We start from the raw sequence: 24,557 nt of genomic DNA, 5'->3' as shown, positions 1-24,557 counted from the left end.
TTGTTCCAATCCAAGAACATGGTATATCTCTCCATCTGTTTGTGTCATTTTTTATGTCTTCCATCAGTGTCTTATAGTTTTCTGAGTACAGGTGTTTTACCACCTTAGGAGGGTTTATTCCTAGGTATTTTATTCTTTTTGTTGCAATGGTGAATGGGATTGTTTCCTTAATTTCTCTTTCTGATCTTTCATCATTAGTGTATAGGATGCAAGAGATTTCTGTGCATTAATTTTGTATCCTGCTACTTTACCAAATTCACTGATTAGCTCTAGTAGTTTTCTGGTGGCATCTTTAGGATTATCTATGTATAGTATCATGTCATCTGCAAATAGTGACAGCTTTACTTCTTCTTTTCTGATTTGTATTCCTTTTATTTCTTTTTCTTCTCTGATTGCCATGGCTAGGACTTCCAAAACTATGTTGAATAATAGTGGCGAGAGTGGACATCCTTGTCTTGTTCCTGATCTTAGAGGAAATGCTTTCAGTTTTTCACCATTGAGAATGATTTCACCATTTGCTCTGGGTTTGTCGTATATGGCCTTTATTATGTTGAGGTAGGTTCCTTCTATGCCCACTTTCTGGAGAGTTTTTTATCATAAATCAGTGTTGAATTTTGTCGAAAGCTTTTTCTGCATCTATTGAAATGATCATATGGTTTTTCTCCTTCAATTTGTTAATATGGTGTATCACATTGATTGATTTGCATACATTGAAGAATCCTTGCATCCCTGAGATAAATCCCACTTGATCATGGTGTATGATAAGAGGCAATTTCTTTTACTTTTCAATTCCCAATTGCATGAGCAGAGTTATACCTAAAAAAAAAAAGTATTTTTCACTTCACAGAGTATCATACTTTTCCAGATTTCCAAAGACTTCAAAATATTAATAGTTACACAAAATATCCTTGTGAAGACTGTACTAAAGCATTCTCTGCATCAGAGGAAGGTAATTAGGATGTGTGTCCCCACAGAGATGGATTCTTCCATGATGTTAAGGAACCAAGGGCTGGAGTTATTGGATATGAAGAGAAAAGCAGGGGAAAAACAGATACCAAAGAATCCTTTTTATCTGTCCAGATATGATGTAGCTGGTTCATGGCTGACAAGATTTTCAGTACCTGGAGGGGTACTCCTGGGAAATTTCAAAGGAGACTACAAATCTCACTATCGTTTAGTGCATAGTTTCTCTCTTTACTGCGTTTCTGGAATCTCTCCATCAGACTGCAAGGGACAAAACAGGTGGAGAGTTCTCAGGAAAGTAAGAGGAAGCTAGCTGGCTTGAACCCCTTGCTCTACTATATGAAGGCATATAGCACAGTACTTGGCATACAGCCTATCTTCCCCGACATCATGGCAACCAGAGCGCTGAAACAGTGAACTTCATTGTGGTTCTCAGTCCTATTTGCTTTCATTTGGGGTCCGTAGCTACTCAAATTCCTAGAGGTATATCCAAGACCTTTGGGATTGCATGTGTCCTTCCACCTTTTGAGAAGGGCTCTTCTCTCTATAAAAGGGTCTAGGTGTTAAGTGCTCCTCACTCTGGCTGGTTTTCTCAGCAACCCTTGTTGCTCCTGGGTGGCCGACCTCTTGTCCAGTTTGGACAGGGATTCCTCCCCTCAGGCAACATCTCCATTAGAATCCTTTTTCCCCCTTCTTTTTCATGTCTCTTCTACTCAGGACTGGTCTGAAGCACGAATGAATTCCTGGCCAGAGGTGGAAAGCAAGGAGATTGGGGAGGCCGTGGTAACAGGGTCCTCTTGCTCACCAGAGTAAGTGAGAGTTGGTTTTCTTAGGTTCACTTTGTCCTTTTCTCCCTAAGGCAGATCTGCCCAGTGACAGTTTACATCATACCCTCTGCTTTGAACCCAGCTCCCAGAGCCAGCCCAGAACAGGGCCTGCAGAGAAGCCTGGCTCCTCTGCCCTCCACAGCCAGTTCCACTGCACATGGCTGTGCAAGGTCGCCCACGAGGGCTGCAATGCATGTGGGGCTCTGCTCAGGCTGTACCCCAAGCAGTGTGTGCCCACAGGAAGCGCACGCCTCTAATTAGTGCGAAGGCAGAATGTGTGTGTTCCTTGATAAGAAAAGTGCATGTATTTTCAGAGGATGTATTAGCATTAGGAGGAAAATTTGATTTTTCTTTAAAATTTCCTGGATGGAATCTGTGACCAATTTTAAGAAGGCTATGCTTTAGAACAGTGTGTAGGAGGAACACACACACACACCTTGTTACACAGTGGCACTCATTCATCACACCTACTCTATACTTCCAATTTCTTTCCCAAAGCAGCAATCATTTTCAGACACTTAAAATACTTGACATTTTATACTATGCTTACTACAACAGACTAAAGGTATAATCAACTGTCAGTAGAAATATCTATAGGTAGATAAATACAATGTTAACTCTGATTTTTACAAATCTACATGTATATCAAGGCTAAAGACCATATATCAGCGAATGTCTGCAATAGTAAATAACAATTAAGAAATTGAAGAACTACACTTTTATCCACGTTTCCATATTCTAAACTCTTTGCTTAATGTTAATTTCATTTTCAGAGTAAGAGAAAGCTTTTTTGCATTTCCCAAGTATACCACAATTCCACTTTTTGCCATCATCTATGTTCACGTCTCAAAGGGAAAACAGATTTATTATAGTCATTTTGGCGTTTAAGAAACCAAACTGCCATGGATGTCGTCCAAGAAAGACTGTATCAACTTCCACTCTGCAGCAAAGAATAATCACATACAGAGTACAAGTGTAGCAACTCGAAGCCTTCATGAACTGAGTGTTGGAAGAGCACCCAGGTTGAGAGAACCATCAAAAAGAGTTCACTCTTGGGCTTCACTGGTGGCGCAGTGGTTGAGAGTCCGCCTGCCGATGCAGGGGACACGGGTTCGTGCTCCCGTCCGGGAAGATCCCACATGCCGCGGAGCGGCTGGGCCCGTGAGCCATGGCCGCTGAGCCTGCGCGTCCGGAGCCTGTGCTCCGCAACGGGAGAGGCCACAGCAGTGAGAGGCCCACGTACCGAAAAAAAAAAGAGTTCACTCTCTAAAATGTCCAAACACTTCCCTGCCTCCTTCAATAAAGTATAACAAATATGACTTAACCCTTTCTTAATGACATAGAACATTAAGAAGGGGTTAAGAATAAACAATGGATTTGAAATTAAGAGGACTGGGTTTGACTCACTGGGTCGACATGCCCTGGGAGACTGATCTTGGTCATTCACTACACCTTCCAGGGCTTGTCATCTTTAAGAGAGGATCACCGAATTCCTCAGAGCTGTCTAGAAGATTAGGCTGCACAGCACACGTGAAGTGCCTAGGGCAGTGCCCCGGTTCTTGCAGAGGGTGCTCCATGAAATGCCAGCCCACTTCTTTACCCCTCTGTGCACAATCTGAACAGATGAGTTGCTGCTGTATATGCTGCAGGGCTGTCACTCCTGTGTGGAGGCACATGTCAAGAGTGGGTCACTGGGCAGAATAAATGCAACTCTACATCTTGCCCTAGAGTTTTTTTTTAAGCACTTACATTGGATATATGTGTGAGTGTGTGTGTGTGTGTGTGTGTGTGTGTATATAAAAATGTATTCTTATTTGGTTTCCTTTTTCTCATAAAAGTGAAATATGAGCATATGACTCCCAGACAATAGGATATGGCTGTCTTTCTGCAAACTTCTTCTTTCTTCCCAAGCCGTCTCCTTACCCTTCAGAAGGTCAGCTCCCCTAATGCCGTTATGCTATCTTCAGCTCACGTTTCATAGATCCTTTGTGCCACAGACACTTCATATACATATACATATATGTGTGTGTGTGTGTGTATATATATCATTAAGAGCAACTTTATTCATAATCACCAAAAACTGGAAGCAACCAAAATGCCCTTCATATATCCACACAATAGAAGGTACTCAGCAATAAAAATGATCTATCAAGTCACAAAAGACATGGAGGAACCTTAAATGCATATTGCTAAGTAAAAGAAGCCAGAAAAAGTCTACATACTACATGATTCCAAGTATATGACATTTTGAAAAAGGCAAAACTATAGAGACAGTAAAAAGATCAGTTAGCAGTTGTCAAGGGGAGAGGGGGAGAGATGAACAGGTGAGGCAAAGGAGACTTTCAGGGAAAGGAAACATATATATAAATTTATTTATATATATATATATGTTTACATATACAGACGTTTATACATATATACATGTAAACTTAGCCATTGTGAAAGAAACCACAAAACAATCAAGGCCAACAATAAGGCAGCCACTTATATCTGAGTGTGCGTTTTACCTCAGCGTTCACAGCAATTTTTGTGCTCTTTTGTTTACCAGTGATTTAAACACGCTTTGCAGTCTATAGCCTCTAAGCTTAAACCATTTCGTTGTTAATGCATCTAAGTATAGAAACTACTTATTTGGGTAGCTTTATCAAAAAACAATATTTACTATTGCATCCCCATTGCACACCAGTGAAGTGTGAGCTATGGGTTATCAATCGTACTTTAGAGATGGGCAAATGCAGGTATAGCTGTAATTCAGGTGTGAAGAAAGAAATATACACAAGACACAATTTATAGCTGATGTCTTTCTTTACATCTGTAAGCCAAAAAGCATACAACACATTATTCACTCACCTCACTAGGAATATGTTTTGGCAACTCTGTGAACAATAACTGTCTGTGTTAACCTCCTAAGGCATGATATTTGGTTGGGCTGACCCTGAATCTGTGATCCCTCTCCCTTGATTTTCCTTTGTACCTGCTACTCAATGGATGACTTTTTCCTTTCTATCACTATTTTCATTTCAGCTGCCAGCGTTGCCTCAGTTATCCTATGAAACATATCTCAAACTCTAGCAGCTATAGAAAAGAGAATGGATAATATCATACACTTTAATAAGCCTCTAAAGGAAAAAATTTAGTAAAAAGGTGAACTCCCAACATTCTTCAAGACCCAAATACCACGTTCTCTGTAAAGATTTGCACTGATCGCCCAGTTAACCACACCCTCCTTTTTGCTCCCACTATGTCTTATATTCTGCTTCTATTATACCTCCCATCACAGTGAGGACATGGAATTATGTATATAACTCTCTCCCACCAGGATGTGAGCCTGCCAAGAGAAGAAACCCTTATTTTAGCTCAGCAGACACTGAACATAAGCTGGATGAAATGGAATTAAAGAACAAAACTCTATAAAAGAAGATAAACCTCTAGTCGGTATCTGGTTTGATGTAGTTGAGTAGTTCTCAAATGAAAACAGCGGGTGAGAAGGGTGGGCAAAATGGGTGAAGGGTGAAGTTATTTATATTATAACTGAAAGGTACAAACTTTCAGTTATAAGATAAATAAGTCCTGGGGATGTAATGTATAGCATGGCAACTATAGTTAACAATACTGTATTGTATTTTTGAAAGGCACTAAGACAGTAGATCTTAAAAGTCCTCATGACACAGAAAATTTGTAACTATATGTGGTGATGGATGTTAACTTATTATAGCAATCATTTTGCAATATATACATATTTCAAATCACTGTGTTGTACACCTAAAACTAATAGAATGTTACATGTCAATTATATTTCAGTTAAAAAATAATTCTAAAAGGAAGGGTTTTGTGTATTCTAATAATTGTTGCACTAACATGAAATTAGATACGAACCGTGAAGCTTCAGATTTGGATTTATATTGTCTTTATGAAGTTTTGTTTTGATTTGCTATGATAATCATACACTGACATGGCTTTTGTATTCTGCTAGTTGTCACTATTATTCTTTCATTTAAAAAAAAAAAGAAAACGAATGTTCTCTGAAGATTCCTATAAATCCTATAACAATTTTAATGATGAGCAACTTTGGCTTTCAAACCATCACATTCTAATCTAGTACTTGAGGCCCTGATCCTGAAATATATGTAGAGGACAGGGTGTCAAGATGCTAGACGGAGCTCTTTACAGCTTTAGATTCTTTTTTTTTTTGGCGGGGGGGGGGGGGGGGGCGGGGAGTGTTCTTGTTTTTAAGCCAGTAAAGCCATGATTGAGTCACTGAGCTTCAGTGACGACAATGAGAATTCAAGTTATCTTCCAAACTCTTTCCCACATAATAATTCTTCAGGATATTTTAAAATTACACCAGCAAGCAACTGAGCTAAGATTAAAATATTTAAGATCAAATTATTTTACTTACCTTTCCATTATTTTAATTGTAACCTTAAGTAGATGTAAAACTTTTTTTAACCTCAAAGTGAATAACAAGAAAAATCCCTAAATCTCATGAATAATCTCCTCTGTTTAGGTGCAGTTAAAATGTTAAGCCTCTCAGATGACGTATGGTACCATACCTGTCCTGTGTATGCAAATTCCAGAGCTTGCTTTAAGCCGAGGCTGGTCACACCGTGTAAATTCACCTCGTCAGCACCACTTTCCACCATACAAAGACTGAACATGGCCTGAGGTGGGAGAGAAAGGAAGACAGTTACGGGGACTTAAAAAGCAAGAGAACAAGACAAAGTCCTAGAGAAACTAGGAAAGAAAAAAGTTTTACAAGTTAAAGACTGATTTTGGTTTTTGAAATGCTTCTGCAAAACTTCCTTCACACAAGCCCCTGCATATCACTTTGCTGTCCAAATAGTTACAGTAACACACAGATGGCTCTGCACACCTCACACACAGTGCGGCGCTGAATCCCACAGCTGTTCTCTGGGGTGACTTGTGTTGAGGCTCTCTCCCTGAACTCATTCTCTCGATCCTGGCGTCCCACAGCTAACCTGATATGGGTAGCAGTCCCGAACATTCTTGCCATAAGACATGGAAAGTAGTGCCTTGCCTCCTGACTTCTCTGCCCTTTTTTCTGCCTCACCTTAAGGACGCATCTCATCCTTCTCATCTGCCATAGATCACACCCTCCTCTATTCCAGTGGTTCTCAAAGTGTGGCCCCTGGGTCAGCAACATCAGCATCTCCTGGGAACTCTATAGAGTATAGATTTATGGAGCTCCAGCCCAGACCTACACAATCAGAAATTCAGAGTGGGACCCAGCAATCTGGGTTGTAATGGGCCATCCGAGAGACTCTGATGCTTACCTGAATTTGAGAACCACTGTCTAAGTTATTCAGTGAAACTCAATTTGCCTCCAAACCAATTCTCCAAATGGCCAACTTACTGAAAATCAGTTTGTCAAATGAAAACTCTGAAATTTAAAAAATGCAGGAATTCCCTGGTGGTCCAGTGGTTAGGACTCCACGCTTTCACTGCTGAGGGTACGGGTTAAATCCCTGGTCAGGGAACTAAGATCCTGCAAGCCATGCAGTGTGGCCAAAAATAAATAAATAAAATAAAATGAAATAAAATTAAAAAAATGAAAACTTACCAAGTTAAACAAATGAATGGGCTCCCCCCCCCAAAATAAAGAAACCACACTAATTTGTACACCTTTTACAAGTTTGACTTAACAGGTAATAGAGATAATATTCAATTTTGGGTCACTCATTATGAAATACACTATTTAGAAAAGTGTACATCTATGTAGTGAAGAATTAACCTTACCCAAAGGGAGGTCTGGCCTTTGCCTTTGGTTTCTGGAAGGTAATCTAGGCCTTTGGAATATCCTGCCTGATAGGAGCACCCCTGTTTCCTGGGGCTTTGGCCACTGACAGTCTAACGACATGATTTATGACAGGAGCTTTGGTCCACACTGTATCAGCTGTGACCTAGTGGGAAGCAGCCGCATAGCACAGGGAGATCAGCTCGGTGCTTTGTGACCACTAGAGGGGTGGGATAGGGAGGGTGGGAGGGAGGGAGACGCAAGAGGGAAGAGATATGGGGACGTATGTATATGTATAACTGATTCACTTTGTTATAAAGCAGAAACTAACACACCATTGTAAAGCAATTGTGCTCCAATAAAGATGTTTAAAAAAATATAGAGAGGGACAAGAGACTAAAGGTATTAGTCTGACCCCCAAGAGAGGCTGGAGATGAAAGGTCAGGCACATAGGCAGTCTGTGACTGAGCACCAATAAAAACTCTGGACACCAGAAACGAGTGAGCTTCCCTGCTTGGCAGTCCTCTGTGCTTACTGTCACAGAGCGTGGTCAGGAGAGGGTAACGCAATGACTCCACAGGCGGAAGAGGGCCAGAAGCCCCATATTTGGTTCCCTTCTGGACTCTGCCTTCTGTGTCTCTTCCCTTGGCTGATTATGATCTGTATCCTTTCCCTGTAACAAGCCATATCTGTGAGTACACAGCCTTCAGTAAGTAATGTGAGTCTTTCTAGCGAATGACCGAACATGAGAGTAGTTTTAGGAATCTCAAACGTGCAATTGGTGTCAGGAATAAGAGAAGTCTTGAAGGGATTGTCTCTTCCAATTTTGCAGTTTGGCTAACTTCTTAGAAGTAAAACAAAAATCAAAACGAACAAACAAACCAACCCTCACTGTTCTGTGTGACAGGATTTAAGTTCATACCAAATCTTTTTAATTTTAAAAAGTCATTTTTTTGTTTTGCCAGTGGATTAATATTCACCTTCTAGCATTTTTTTATTCTGATAAATTCATTTTTGATTCTCAAAATTCTTTACATTTTAAATTAATATGTATGGGACAAGTGGTTTTAATTGATGGTCCATTATTCTTTCTGGAGGTCCTCATTTCTATCTCACACAGTAGAGTTGTAAGTTTCATAATGAATAAGATTCTCTTTTATAACTTCTAGTTAACCTTTTAACTGTTAGAAATACACAATTTGAGAAATTTTGTAAAGAATATTTTAAATGCTTATAATTTGAGAAACTAAAAAATAACATTCAAAGTATCCTAAAGACACTGGGAGTATGTAACATGTAACATATGCAATTATATTTGCTATATTAAATAGCAGACATTCAGAATATATTTAATTCAAAAATTCACTTTATCATGAATAAATGAAATCTAACATTCCTTTAGAAGCTGTTAAAGGTGAATGGCCAATATGGTAAATTTGACAACTTGGTTAGTGAGTTGATCTGACTTCCCACTGATGCCACTGGCAGTTAAGGTTAAGAACACTAGACTCGAAGTTACATAATCCTTGGTTTAGTGAAGTACAGTGATTAGAAGCAAACATGTAACCAAACAATTCTGAGTTTGAACACTGCCAAGTGACTAGGAAAAACACATACCTTCTCTGTGATTCAGTTTTCTTATCTGAAAAATGGGGCTAAAGATTGTACCCACTTCATGAACTTTTGGAAGATTATATGATAGTACATATAAAGTACTAAATACAGTGCCTGATACATGGCAAGCTGTTAGAAAAATTTATATTTTATAATAACAATGAAATAGAATGAAGTTTCTCTTATGTATTCTCTGGTTAAAAGGATTGACATATCAGAAGTATCGGTTCTGAGTCTTGTTTGTTTTTGCTTTGTTTTGTTTTTTAAATCAAGTATGGCTATAGATAAAAAATGCTAATAGGAAATTGACTTAATGTTAAGTGGATTCTGCTTATGCATTTGTAGAAGATCTGAAATTTCACAATTAAAAAGCACAGGTCACAAAAAACTTTCAATCTGTCTAATTCTAAATTTGATTCTAGATTTCGTATACCTGCTTTTAAAAGAAACTGAAAGAAATTTCAGCTGTTTTCAGTGTCCATTTTTTATTATATGAGTGTTTCAGTTTTTAATATTCCCCACATTAATTTCTTTATTCAGGTCTTCCAAGTTGTAATTGCACCTGATACGGTAACCAGCTGCTCTCCATCAACCCATATACAGAGCAGGACAGAAATGATTCAAACCGCAAAAAAATTACCTGGGTTAATGAAGTGGAAAAAGTTCCTGAGAGCAAAGGTTAAATAAGAGAACACGCGGCCAAGGGAGTTTTTTGAATCTGCTTTCATAAGGGTCTTTTGGGATTGACATGTACACACTACTATATTTAAAACAGATAACCAAGGACCTACTGTACAGCACAGGGAACTCTGCTCAATATTCTGTAATAATATAAATGTGAAAATAATTTGAAAAAGAATATATATATATATATGTATAACTGAATCACTTTGCTGTACACCTGAAACTAACACAACATTGTAAATCAACTAAAGTCCAATATAAAATAAAATTTTTTTTAAAAAGCAACTATGGCAAAACTGGCATAGAACAGGTATCTGTCCTCAACCAGAGACTTGTGAACTACTGAACTTGAAACCTGGCTTAGCAGAGTTAGGGAAAGAATACAACCCCTTAAATAATGTACATATATATTTGTACATGTTTGTATAAGCAACAAAGCAACACCAAATTGGTCACTGTGGTTATGTTATAGAGTATGAACTGTAGAGGATAGGAAGAGACCATTTACATATAGTACTACTTGGATCATTACCATCAACATGTGTTACCTGTGTATTTCTAACACCGGTCTTTTGAAACTTTGTTTTGTTTAATGTTCAGGGTTGTACAGGAAGACACATATGATTCAAATCCTGGTTCTATAACCTACTTTGTCATGTGGGCAACTTACCTTGAACATGTGACCTTTGGCTAATCTGTGAACTTTTCTGAACCTCAGGCCCTTTACCTGTACATGGGGATCATACCAACCTCACAGGGTTGTCTTGAGGTTTAGATACAATTATGCTTAATGTCAAGAGTAATACCTGGTACATAGAAGGTGTTTAATAAACAGAAATTCTTATTCTAATAATCCAGGCTGATTGTCCTACTCTCCCATGTCTCCCTTTGATCCCAACTGGAATGAGAGCTAAGAAACAAACCCCCCGCCCCGCCACCACCCTCTGACCAAATCCATTCCTTTCTAAGACTTTCCTATTGACGATTTTCACTCAAAATTCCTATGTCTGGCTGCAGGACTTCACGTTCACCACATACTCCTACACCCTACTTTAAGGACTGACACCATCAGAGAAACCATCACCCCTATTTCTAAAAACACCTAACTTCCATTCTGATATCATATCATAGAGTCTTAGCAATTTAATGTTACAAATTTAACATATAATTCTTAAAAATTAGAAAAACTGGTTAATTAAAAGATAAAAAGGGAGCTATTAAATCAAGGTCAATGTCTTTTAAGTTTAATAAACTTAGAAGGTACCTCAATTAGGAAAAGCCTCATTGGATACCACCAAAGTGAGGAAGAACCCCAGCCATTTGACACAGCGAAACACGAGCTGCCTAGGCTGCCTAAGCTTGTGAAACAATGTCTGGAGACCTGCTAGAGACCATGGGGAAGGACAGAGACTCCTTTGGTAGCAGAAAAGGTGGTAAGACCAAGGGTGCTATCTTTTAGCATCAAACTTATTGAAAAGGTAAATTGTAATATGCATGAAAGTGAGTACCATATTTGTCTTCTTCACCATGGAGCCCCTAGACACTAGCACTGCATGCATGCAATAAATACAGGTCAATGAATGAATGAATGAATGAACTGAGAAACTCTTTAAAAATTCAGCTGCAATGTACAAATTGTTTTTGTCATAAACAAAAATAATTCGACATAAGAAAGAATTTTCTGGATATAAGGTGTTTTAGACACTGGGATTAAAAAGTAATGAAAGTTAAGCAGAAAGAATATCTACCAAATGAGTTCAAAGCTAGACATTTAGAAAAAAGTAAGAACATATGGCAATGTCCTCTATTAAGCCACAACATTCTGCCAAAGCATGGGAGGGTTCTGCTTAGAAACAGGAAAACACTGCAGAGACTCCTTCTTGGTTCACACTGTTTTGTCTTTGGGAGAGCCTTGGCCAGGCTGAGATTTACAGTCATCACAGCTTACTTTTGGCTGATAATGTACTGCAACCACCACAAATCTTTCTAATGGAAAACCCAGTTTGTGAGGATGCAATCCACTTTAAGTGCCTACCACAGAGAGAGTTGTGGATTTATAGTGTCACTCCTCCTATACTTCATACAGAAATGACACAAATTGAGTCCTAAAATCACAGTACATGAATTAAGTTTCCTTGGGTCACATTAGTTGTCATGCAGTCATAAGATGAGCTACAACCAATTTTAGGTTGGTATATTATGCCACAAAACTGACCGATGGCAATTCTACTACAACCTCCAAGGTAAGTAGAATGACGGACGACAGACTTTGTGAAGCACTTAAAGGTGGTGAAATATGATCTTTTTTACCTGGTAAACTACACATAGCTTTGGAGTTGCACTGGATATGGGCAAGATGTACTGTGAATCCGCATTTGATTAGGAACACAAATGATTTTACAGATGAAATAACTGGATTGTTTGGGGGCACATTCAACCCTTATCTTTTATGAGAGAGATAAGTAAAAGTAAACAAACATGTTTTAGGAAGTTATTGCAAAGAGCAACTTGCAATGATTGTGGCAGATCCAGCCTGATCCCCTATGCCTTTTATATGTTATATAATTAGTGATGTTTACAATGGCCATGAGGCATTACAGAGATATAAGCTAATCTCTGAATTAACAAAGATTACATTTTGCTCAATTTAGTGTTAATGGTGATTATCCTTTATTGCATTTTGGTTATACCTCACATATAAAACAGGTAGTAAATCTCAGTTAATGAGACTGTTCAATTAACCACAATAGCCCATTTCCCTGACATTAAAGAGAAAAGGGTCCTGACCACAGTTGAACTGGACTATTTACCTTTTTTATCTCACAAATGCAAAAGCAATCCAATCCATTTGAGGTGCTTAATGGCCTGAAAGAGTGGGGATGCTTGATTGAAGGGTATTTTTCCTCTATACATTTATAGCTGTTTTAATTCTCCCTCAAACAATATAGTAATACTCTCAGAGAATAAAATGTCATGACAAATAAAAACAGTAAGGTTATATTACTATAAATATAATTAGGCATAAAAATTAATATTTCTGAAATACCAGTTTCCCCTCACCTTAACCATATAAAGAAAAATCTACCTTATATGCTAAAAACTGTGAAACATTTTGGTTTTCCCAACATCTTCAAATATGTAGCCTGTTTATTCAAAGAATCTAACTGTATTTCACAGCTTCGCTCTTGGCACAGTTACTTCTTAAATTTAACTGCATAGTGATAATGAGCCCTTCAAAACCAGCGTGATTATGGTCTATCCTATTTCTCCTTAGAATTCTCCTCCTCCTAGATGTGGCCATATTTCAAACTACTTAGGTCTTCTGGGGGAGTATGGAATGGAATGGAAAAAGGACACAAATCAAGTTGTTCTTTTCTTAGCTAAAGGGACAGGACATATGAAGGCCAGAAACTGTTGCCCAGCATGAAATCAGGTTATCCACGTACGGTATTTATCTTTATCACCTGTTAGGTCCTCTGGAAAATGACACCCACACATCTGACTTTAGCGTTGGGTCACCCTCTCAGATCCCTCATTCCTCTGGTGCTTCTCTTACTTTCTAGTCTATAGTTATATCCCATGGGTATGGGATTTCAATACTTCACTACCCACCATGTAAAGAAATCCATTATTTTATCTTTAAATATCTTTCAGATATTTAGGGATAGCACTTTTCCTTTTCCTTATTGAATATACTTGATAAGCTACTGTTGGATGAATCTTTCCAATGGACAGACCTTTTGGTCTATCCTCATATGGCAGCCAGTGGCACTATCTTGCCTTTCAAAATCTACTAAGGGCACAATGACTAAGACCAAACCTGGATTTCCTGCATTTTGACATCTGTCCTAAGGCAGAATTTGGGGTCCGCATGAAGGAGTGACCAAGCAGATGTGATATAGATTCTACAGAGTGAAGTAAGTCAGAAAGAGAAAAACAAATATCGTATATTAACGCATATATGTGGAATCTAGAAAAATGGTACAGATGAACTGGTTTGCAAGGAAGAAACAGACACACAGATGTATATGGACACCAAGGGGGGAAAGCTGGGGGGAGCTGGCCGAAATGAATTGGGAGATTGGGATTGACGTATATACACTAATATGTTTAATATAGATAACTAATAAGAACTTGCTGGGCTTCCCTGGTGGCGCAGTGGTTGAGAGGCCTCCTGCCGATGCAGGGGACACGTGTGCGTGCCCCGGTCCGGGAAGATCCTACATGCCTCCAAGCGGCTGGTCCCGTGAGCCATGGCCGCTGAGCCTGCGTGTCCGGAGCCTGTGCTCCACAACGGGAGAGGCCACAGCAGTGAGAGGCCCGCGTACCACAAAAAAAAAAAAAAAAAAAAAAAAAAAAGAACTTGCTGTATAAAAAATAAATTAAAAATAATAAAATAAATAAAATACGATAGGCGATCTGGGAGAATTCTCTAAGACACAGAAGAGGCACTTACACAGCTTATCAGAGATGCACAGGGTGTGTTTGAAGTATCATGAATAAAACTCTAGCTTTTTTCTGTAAGTGGAATTTTAAAACTGGAAGGTACTTTAGAGATAACTGACCCCTCGCTGCTCAGAGTGTGGCCCCTGGGTCAACAGCATTGGCATCACCAGGGAACTTATTAGAAACGCAGAATTTCATGTTCACCCACACCTACTGGATGGGAAGCTGCATTTTAACACGAGCCCCTAGTGATCCACATGCACGTCAGAGTCTGAGAGGCATGGCTGTAGTCAGTCCTCCACCCCTGCAACATTCCTTGCCTATCTGGATATTTGAAGTGATGAGACACCCAATAATTCACTGGAGAATGCAAAGTATTAACAATGCCTTTAGAATATTGAATCACTCTCTGGATAACTTTCTCTTCTTGGTCCTAGTAGAGGGTCAATAAATTCACTCTCTTTTCTGCTTGATAGTCTTTCCAACATGCGATAACAGCTCTTAAGTCTCCCTATTGGAAAAAGCACCTACTCCAAATTCTCTGAGTCATAAAATGTTAGCACTCAAAGCCAATGCTAGAAATCCTGCAGTCCAGGCAGGAGACCTGACTCCAAATCCCAGCAAGCGAGGACTGATCTCCAGATTCATGGGGTAAGGAGGGGAGGTTACAGCTTAAAGAAAGATCCACAGTCCCAAGAATAAGGCCTTTAAAAGAGCAAATCGGGCTTCCCTGGTGGCGCAGTGGTTGAGAGTCCGCCTGCCGATGCAGGGGACACAGGTTCGTGCCCCGGTCCGGGAAGATCCCACATGCCACGGAGCGGCTGGGCCCGTGAGCCATGGCCGTTGAGCCTGCGCATCCAGAGCCTATGCTCCGCAACGGGAGAGGCCAGAACAGTGAGAGGCCCGCGTACCACAAAAAAAAAAAAAGAGTAAATCATCCCATGTTCTTAGGTGGTGGCAGTGGTAGGAGCCTTCAGACAAATCCATCATGTCACCTTCCTTTTCCTCACTACTTTGGTTGACTTTCTCTGGTCCAACTCCTTCTTATACTTTCCTGAAGAGGAACTTCATGTGGCCACCTCAGAGGTGCTACTGACACAAATCCCTCAGACTCATTCCTATGGAATCAAAAGTAAAAGCTTTTAAGGATTTTCAATTTGCCGTAAAGAATGTCAAGGCAAGGCTTCCCTGGCGGCGCAGTGGTTGAGTATCTGCCTGCCAATGCAGGGGACACGGGTTCGAGCCCTGGTCTGGGAAGACCCTACATGCCACGGAGCAACTAGGCCCGTGAGCCACAACTACTGAGCCTGCACATCTGGAGCCTGTGCTCCACAACAAGAGAGGCTGCGATAGTGAGAGGCCCGTGCACCGCGATGAAGAGTGGCCCCCGCTCACCACAACTAGAGAAAGCCCTCGCACAGAAATGAAGACCCAACACAGCCAAAAAAAATAATATTATTAATTAATTAATTTATTTAAAAAAAAGAATGTCAAGGCAACCCAATCAAAAATTGGGCAGAAGACATGAATAGACATTTCTCCAAAGAATACATACAGATGGCTACAGGCACATGAAAAGATGTTCAACATTGCTAATTATTAGAGAAATGCAAATTAAAACAACGAGCTATCCCCTCCCACCTACCAGAATGGCTATCAACAAAAAGTCTACAAACAACAAATGTTGGTGAGGATATGGAGAAAAGGGAACCCTTGTACACGGTTGATGAGAATGTAAACTGGTGCAGACACTATGGAAGACAGTATGGAGTTTCCTCAAAAAACTAAAAATAGAACTACCACATGATCCAGGAATTCCATTCCTGGATATATATCTGGAAAAAATGAAAACACTAATTCGAAAAGATACATGCACCCCAATGTTCACAGCAGCACTAGGTACAACAGTCAAGACATGGAAGCAACCCAAGTGCCCATCAACAGACAACTGGATTAAGAAGATGTGGTATATATTTACAATGCAATATTACTCAGCCATTGAAAAGAATGAAATACTGCCATTCGTAGCAACACGGATGAACCTAGAGAGTATTATGCTTAGTGAAATAAGTCAGTCAGAGAAAGAAAAATACTGTATGATATCACTTATATGTGGAATCTAAAAAATAATACAAATGAATGTATATGTAAAACAGACTCACAGGTATAGAAAACAAACTGGTGGTTACCAAAGGGGAGAGAGAAGGGGAAAGAGACAAATTAGGGGTATGGGATTAACAGATACAAACTGCTATATATAAAATAGATAAGCAACTATACTGTATAGCACTGGGAATTATAGCCATTATCTTGTAATAACCTATAATAGAGAATAATCTGCAAAAATACTGTATCACTATGCTGTATATCTTAAAATTTTAACCGCAAATTTCAACAGTTCCTCTTTCATTTTTAATGTCCTCCCTTAATATCTTTTTCTTCAACATGCTAACATAAACACAGGCACCCAGTCCAGCTGTGCCATCTCTTTTCAATCTTTCATTTTATTCATCACTTTGGTTTGACAGCTGCAAGTCAGGCAATACACATTGGAGCCACTCGCCCCCTGTTAGGCGTTCACACACAGGAGGGCAAGAGGCCCGGCTAACACATGGTTTCCTCTAACTCCATTAGTTGCTAAGCAACCACTTCACTTGAACCTTCCTGATCCAAGGCAGAACAGGACAGTTTAATATGAAGTGTTCAGGTCATCCCATATGCTCACGTTTACTCCTTCTGCAAACACATCTGATGCTTTGTCCATGCAGGCTACATGAAAAGTCTCTACATCTTACAAAACGGGGAAAAAAAGAGTTTAAGGATAATCCACAAGAGCTGAAATACCTTTCAAAAGTAAACAGATGAAGAACTTCTTTTAATCCTATGAAAATGTATATATGCATAGATATATAATTTTTAAAGTGATATGAATGATTTGATATGAAAATCTCTCATATGACTTTAGAGTCACATCTCTCTAAATGAGAAGAATACTGGTAATTCAACCCTTCAGGAATCCAGGCATGCAAGCCCCAAACCCAATCAACATCAGATGAGCTAATTAAAAGCAACCGATTCAGCAAGCAGCTGGACCATCCCAGAGTGGACAACTCATTTTGAATCAGTTTTTTTTGGTTTGTTTTTTTTTTGCAGTACGCGGGCCTCTCACTATTGTGGCCTCTCCCGTTGCGGAGCACAGGCTCCAGATGCGCAGGCTCAGCAGCCATGGCTCACAGGACCAGCCGCTCCGCGGCATGTGGGATCTTCCCGGACCGGGGCATGAATCCGCGTCCCCTGCATCGGCAGGCGGACTCTCAACCACTGCGCCACCAGGGAAGCCCTGAATCAGTTTTTTATAACAATGATAAACAGAAGCAGGGCATATCTATATATTCCAATAATTTTTTACAATGATTCATCAGATTCACATGATCAGCCACTTTGTCCCTCTTTTATAAAACATCCGTCTTTGCTCAATACTCAAGCTCCGAAGGTTTAAAATTTTCATCAGCTTCATTATCCTTCAAACATGTGTTCTTGTTCTTTCCGAGGAAGCTAAGGTTGACTGTGTTACTGTGATTAAATAAGCATTAGTGAAATTGTGATTTTAAATAAAGCAGCATGAAAGTCATAATTTAAAAGTCAAAAGTCATAATTTAAAATTTAAAAGCATAAAAAAGATATGGCAGAAAAAGCGAAAAAAATCTTTCAATACAAACAAATACATATAAAGAGCTTAGCACAATGACTGCAGAGAGTAAATGATAAAAAATTAGCTATTATTATTACAAGAATTTATCTAGCTTCATAGTATTTATATTCAGTAGAAGTGAACCAGTTTAAATAAAGAAATAAAATGCAGATCAGAGTTCACCATTCTCCATTCACTATAATGAACACAGTGCACTAACAGCACAATAATGAAATTAATAGTTACCTAATCTGAAACGTTAATGATTTCTCTGGCACTGATGCAAATCATTTTAAAAGAGGATGTGACAAAGATTGTTTAGAGGCTCTCAGTTTTCTATTTAAAAAGGAAATAACATTTGATCACTCCCACTATTAACTGGTACTTCGCCTAGAATTGACAAAGGGAATACTATTTATAATGAATGTGTTCAGTTTCAAAAGGAAATTATGAATCAATTTTCATTTAAAAAACAAAACAAAACCCCACACACATACTCCTATCCCACAGTATATCTAAAAGCAGCCTTCTCCTAGTTATTCAACAACTACAGCTTCTATAACAGACAGATGTGTAGCTGTTCATTGTCAGCCAGGCAATTAATGCTTATCGAACATCCACCGGGTGTGAGGCTCCCTAACACACTGTCTATGAAATGTCAGATTGACTGCTTAATTTGGCTTTGCTGAATGTCAAGGCCATCGTTAATGATGCTATGTTTTTCTGGCTAAATTTAAAAGGTAGCTCATGAGGCCTCTTCTTGGTTGATATTAACTAAATGACTCATCAGCAGACACAGGTTGCAGAATGCCAACATCTACTCACAGACAACACGTGATTATCACTTAGGTGAGAAACCGAACACATTTTCAACTGTGGGTAATTTTTGTCTATTTCTATGGTTCCTTGGAACTATGTTTGTTTGTAGATTGTTTTTAAAGTCACAACTGCCTTAAGAAAAGAAAAATCTATTGCAGCACTTTAGGTGCCTCTTCTGAACCAGATTCTGGTATTGTTGGAGTTACAAGTTGAAGGGAAGCAACCAAACACTACCACATTAAGTCCCAACTAATTAGCCAAGGACTCTAAAACTTATGAGTACCTAGCTGTCCAGTTTTCCTGGGCTCTTAATTCCCTATTGGCTTCAGGTGATACTGCATATGTTGGACTAGGCCAGTTGGATCCAAGAACACAGCAAGATGTCTGCTGGGCCACAAGTCTTTTGGATTCAGCATTTAAATTTCCTTTCCAGCAGTACATATCCACTAAGAATCTAAGAAGTTCTATGTTGGGGAATTGGTATAACCATCACTCTCCTAGTTTTTAACTCAACTTCAGCATCAGCAATGTCATATTCTCAAGTGTGAGAAGAAAACAGAGTCAGTGCCCTAGTGTCTCTGAGCCATCCTTCTGCTCCCCACCTTCACACCAGCTATATACAGCTGTATATATATATACAGCTATATATTGTTTGGATAATAACAAAAATATTATTCAGTCTTCATGAAAATCACTTTTACTTGTGAAAGTTGAAACAGGTATCACTGCTCAGTTCTGTATTTACAACTGTACCTGTGGACCCAGGTATCCTTGTCACAGCTGAATAAATCCCAGAGGTGAAAGAGCTTTTGCTGACTGGACCTATGACTCCAAAAGTTTAAAAAAACTAAATGGTGGCTTTTTGTCTTTACAATTTTATAGCTGCATAAGTACTACATAAATATAGTCTTCTTTAAAAATAAGGTTAAAGTCTTACTTCCTAAGAAAGTAATATTTGAGCAAAGATCTGGAAGGGGTAAGGGAGCAAGTTATGTACTATCTAGGAGAAGAGTAATGCAGGCAGAGGGAACAGCTGTGCAAAGGCCCTGAGGTGACAGCATGCCAGGCATGTCTGAGAAACAGTAAAGAGGCCAGTGTGATGGGAGTGGAGAGAGAAAGGGCAAGAGTCATAGGAAGGAGGCCTAATGAGGTAGAATCATGTAGACCAAAAGACATTGGCTTTTACTCTGAATGAAAGTGGAAATCATCAGAGGGTGTTGAGCAGAAGTGATATAATCCAATTTGCTTTCAATAAGATCACTGGGGCTGAAGTACTGAAATAGACTCCAAGGGCTCAAGGATTAAAGTAGGAAGATAATGTAGGAGGATACTGCAAAACTCTAGGCCAAAATGATCCTGGCTTGCACCAGGGTGGTAGGAGCAGAAGTGGTTGGAGTCTGAATATATTTTGAAAGTAGAGCCATGGAGCTTGCTGGTAGTTTGGATGCAAGAGAAAGGAGTCATGAATTACCCAGCAGTTTGGGGCCTATACTAACTATACACTGTTAAACTGAAACGGAGAACACTGTGCAATAAGCAGGTTTGTGGGAAGAAATTGGGAGCTTGATTGGACACAGATTTGTGATGCCTCTTAAACATCCAAGAAAAGATGCTGAGCAAGCAATTGGATATAAAAGTTATGGATTTTAGAGGAGGGTCCATTCTGGAGATATAAATTTTGAATTCATTATCTGTGATGATTAAGTTTATCTGTCAACTTCATTGGGTCACAGGGAGCCCAGATATTTTGTCAAACATTATTCTGTGTGTTTCTGTGAAGGTGTTTCTGCAAGAGATTAACATTTGAATTGACAGAGTAAAACAGATTGCCCACCCTAATGCAGGTGGGCCTCATACAATCAGTCGAAGGTCTGAATAGAACAAAAGACTGAATAAGAGAGGATTCTCTCTGCCTGACTGCCTTCAAACTGAGATGCTGGCTTCTTCCTGCCTTTGGACACAAACTGAAACATTGGCTCTTCCTGGGTCTCAAGCCTGTAACTTACAGACTGAAATTACATCTTGGTTCTCTAGCTTGCTGACTGTATAGATCCTGGGACTTGTCAGCCTCTGTAATTACATAAGTCAATTCCTTATAATAAATCTCTTTATATATATAAAATCCTATTGGTTCTGTTTCTATGGAGAACCCTAACTAATATATCACTTTATATTATATATATGTATTATAAATATGTGTGTGCATATATATACATATATGTAAAGCCATGAGACAGTATGAGATTATCATGAAAGCCGCTGTAGACATAGAAGAAGTGTAAGGACTGAGTCTGGGCCACTCCAATTTTAAGAAGTTGGGGAGATGAGGCAAAACCAGCAAAGAATATTGAGAAGTAGCAGCCAATAAGTGGGATAAAAACTTGAAAAACCCAAAAGCCAAGTGAAGAAAGTTCTTCAAGGAACAAGAAGGAATTGAGATGCTGTGAGTTAGAAAAAAAGAAGACTGGAAATGGATCATTGGATTTGGCTGTATTTTATTGACAATTTTTGTATCTACGCTTATAAATGAGATTAGCTTCTCATTTCTTTTGCTGCCCCTGTGCTTTGGTAACAGAATTATGTTAGCCTTATAAAATTAGGTGTGTAACTTTCTATTGTCTTCCAGACTTTAGAACAGGTTTATGGGAAATAGCTGTTACATAAAGAGTTAGCAGTACTGGCATGTAAAAAATCTGGCCCATTGCCTTTCTGAGAAGGTGCATAGCTACTTTGACTACTACCCCAATTTCTTTTTCTTCCCTTTTCTTTTGGTTTAATTGTGGTAATTTATATTTTCCTAGAAATATATTCACCAACACTCTGGTGTTTATGAGTATAAAGTTTCTATGGTTTCTATCTATCTATCTATTTATTTATTTATTGGGTCTTCCTTGCTGCACATGAGCTTCCTCTAGTTGCAGCAAGCGGGGGCTACTCTTCGTTGCACTGAGCAGGCTTCTCATTGCAGTGGCTTCTCTTGTTGCAGAGCATGGGATCTAGAGCGTAGGCTCAGTAGTTGTGGCGCACAGGCTTAGCTGCTCTGCAGCATGTGGGATCTTCCTGGACCGGGGCTCAAACCCATGTCCCCTGCATTGGCAGGCAGGTTCTTAACCACTGCACCACACGGGAAGTCCCTTTATGGTTTCTTTGATAATCATTTTTCCTTTCTTCACCTCTAAATGTCACCTTTTTCATTTTATATAAAAAAATTTTCAATTTTTATATATCACCTCTTCCTTTTGTACAATTCTTAAAGTTGGCCAAAGTTTACCTAAATAACTCATACTCTAAAAATAGTTTAAGAATATTTGATATAAAAATATATATGTATGCTATTTCATGAATACTTGCTTTTATCCTTATTTCCTTTCAGCTATTTTATTAGGGTTTATTTTATAATTTCAGCTTTTGGAGTTGAAAGCATAGTTTATCATTCTAGATCTTCCCTACTTTTAAATAAATGCACCAAGGCTTGGAAAGGACACTGTGATGTGGCCCCCAGATCCCTCTTTAATGAAGAATCTGTGGTCCCAGCTGCTGGGAGAACTGTGGGCAGACAGACTTTAGCTGCCAGCCTCTTCAGGGATTGCCCAGCTACTGAGAATGCCTTGTCCAAGGTCCTGCCCCTTCCTGGGTAGCCCACATTCAATGAGTGATCAGTGCAAGAATATAAAGTCCTGGCCACCTTGGTCCAACACTGAATGGCATTTTAGCTCCAGAGTTCCCTGTGGAGTCAGCTGAGACTGCTGGTGGGCTGGCATCAAAGATCAATCAACTTCTCCTAAATCCTGCTTTCTCCATCTCCCTCTGCAGGTGTTGATTCCAAAGTCTTCTTCCCAGGGAACCCAAACTGCAAAGAAGGCTATAATTGTGCTTCTTCAAATTCATGTTAAGAACAATGCTTTAATTTCTATTCAGTTTTAAATATTTTGCAATTTTGACATTGATTTCCCTTTTAACTCATGAATTATTGAGTGCTTTTTAAGAAAAAAATTGCAAGTACTTGGGGGTAAGGTCACTAACTTTGTTACTGATTTCTGCTTGTAATGAGTTCCTTATGACCTACTTTACAGTTTTTACAGCTACTCCGTATGTGTTGAGAATGTGTGTATCCAGATCCTCTAGCTACATTTTCATTATTTTTTAGTCTACATGGTCTGTCGGTTTCAAAGAGAAGAGTATTAAAAATCTCCCACTATGACTGAGGATTTGTTGATTTATCCTTATGATCCTATAATTTTCCTAATATATCTTGAAGTTTTATTAAGTGGATATAGGTTCATAACTGTTACTTTCTTGATGGATTGTTACTTTGGTCAGCACAGAATATCACTTTTTGTCCCTTCTAATTCTGTTCTTCTTGAATTCTAGCCTGTGCCATATTAATATAAATACTTTGTTAGTGTCTAATATATTTTTCTGAGGTATGTTTTTTACAAACAAAATGTACTTAGATTTATATTTTTAATCAATCTGAGTTTGTTCCTTTCAATGAATTACTTTGAACAGCTCACATATATTCTTATTACTAAGCATTACTAAAATATTTGGTTTAACTTCTGCCATCTTATGCTGTGCTATAATTTTTCACATTTTTTGTTTCTTTTTTTCCTCTGTACATATGTAGCAATGAAAGAAGTTTTCTTCATTTGGTATTAATTATAATTAATGTAAAATCTCTTTCTGATTATATCAATAACCATTTTCCACACTGTCACAGTTTCATCCATCTGTTGAATTTGTTGATAATTCTGTATTAATTAAGGTAATGTGACATTAGGTAGTTTTATAACAGATAAAACCCAAATTCCCATGGCTTCACTCACTCATGACACATGCCAGTGTGAGTATCCCTAGGTAAGCCACTATGTATGTGTTTTTTTAGGGCCCAGGGTCCTTTTATCTTAGGGCTCTGCTCTCCTCTGAGTCCTTTCAATTTGGCTTATAGACAGAGAAGACGACTGTGGAGTGGGCACACCTGCTCATAACCACTTTGCCCTGTAAGCAACTCATACCTTTTCTCCATATGCTTTTGGCAAGAACGAGTCCCGTGGTCCCACCTAGAAGCAAGGGGTGTTAGAAAATGAAGTCCCTGACTGAGTAGACACTTCTAAGCAACAACTCCAGAAGGAAAGGGTATTAGCTGGCTGTCTCTGCCACATTCTGGTTTCTACACCTTGCTGAATCATTTGGTTTGTCTATCACTACTTCAAACACAGAAAACCCTGGCCCCTTAGCATAGCACAATTCATTTCTCTATGCTTCATGCTTTTGCCCACTTAATCCTTGCATGAGTCTCAGCCTTCTGTTTTGTGTTTGGCATTATCTGTTCCATCAGCCCTTCTCCAGAATGGGATGCTACCAGCACCTTTACATATAGGTAAGCATACCAGTTACTCTCGCAACGATGAGAGCATCCCCTCTGTTGGCCTAAACCTTGGATAAGAACCCTGGGAATACAGAAATCTCCCATTGGAATTAGCTTTGCCATCTGTCTCTGAGCTCAAGTAAAATCTTTTAGACACAACACGGCTTTGCTTGTTAATCCCCTAAATCCCAAACACACCTACTTACTTCTTGACAGTTACATTTATCAGTGTTTACAGTTTATTTTGCTATATGTTTTCACTGCCTTTTAATTTAACTTTAAATCCTTTTTGCTAAACTGCTATAGCAACATACGTGAGTTCACCATTAAAAAAAAACCAATTGTATTACATACAATAATCTAAACATAATGATCTAAAAAGAATACATT

The 24,557-nt window shown here is 38.9% G+C and overlaps 1 protein-coding gene across 1 annotated transcript in view; it reads right to left on the bottom strand.

Moving 5' to 3' along the window:
• The window catches only part of KLHL32 (kelch like family member 32), a 233,350-nt gene that overhangs the window by 127,465 nt on the left and 81,328 nt on the right, over positions 1–24,557 (bottom strand). Inside the window, exon 4 of the mRNA XM_022552885.2 lies at positions 6,344–6,451. Within this exon, the coding sequence (XP_022408593.1) occupies positions 6,344–6,451 (108 nt within the window). The remainder of the gene's footprint in view (positions 1–6,343; positions 6,452–24,557) is intronic.

This window comes from Delphinapterus leucas, chromosome 12 (assembly GCF_059928025.1).
Source record: "Delphinapterus leucas isolate spDelLeu-1000000601 "Yukka" chromosome 12, BTC_Dleu_Yukka2, whole genome shotgun sequence".
Taxonomy (NCBI): Eukaryota; Metazoa; Chordata; class Mammalia; order Artiodactyla; family Monodontidae; genus Delphinapterus; species Delphinapterus leucas.
This window is presented reverse-complemented; position numbering and strand designations above follow the sequence as displayed.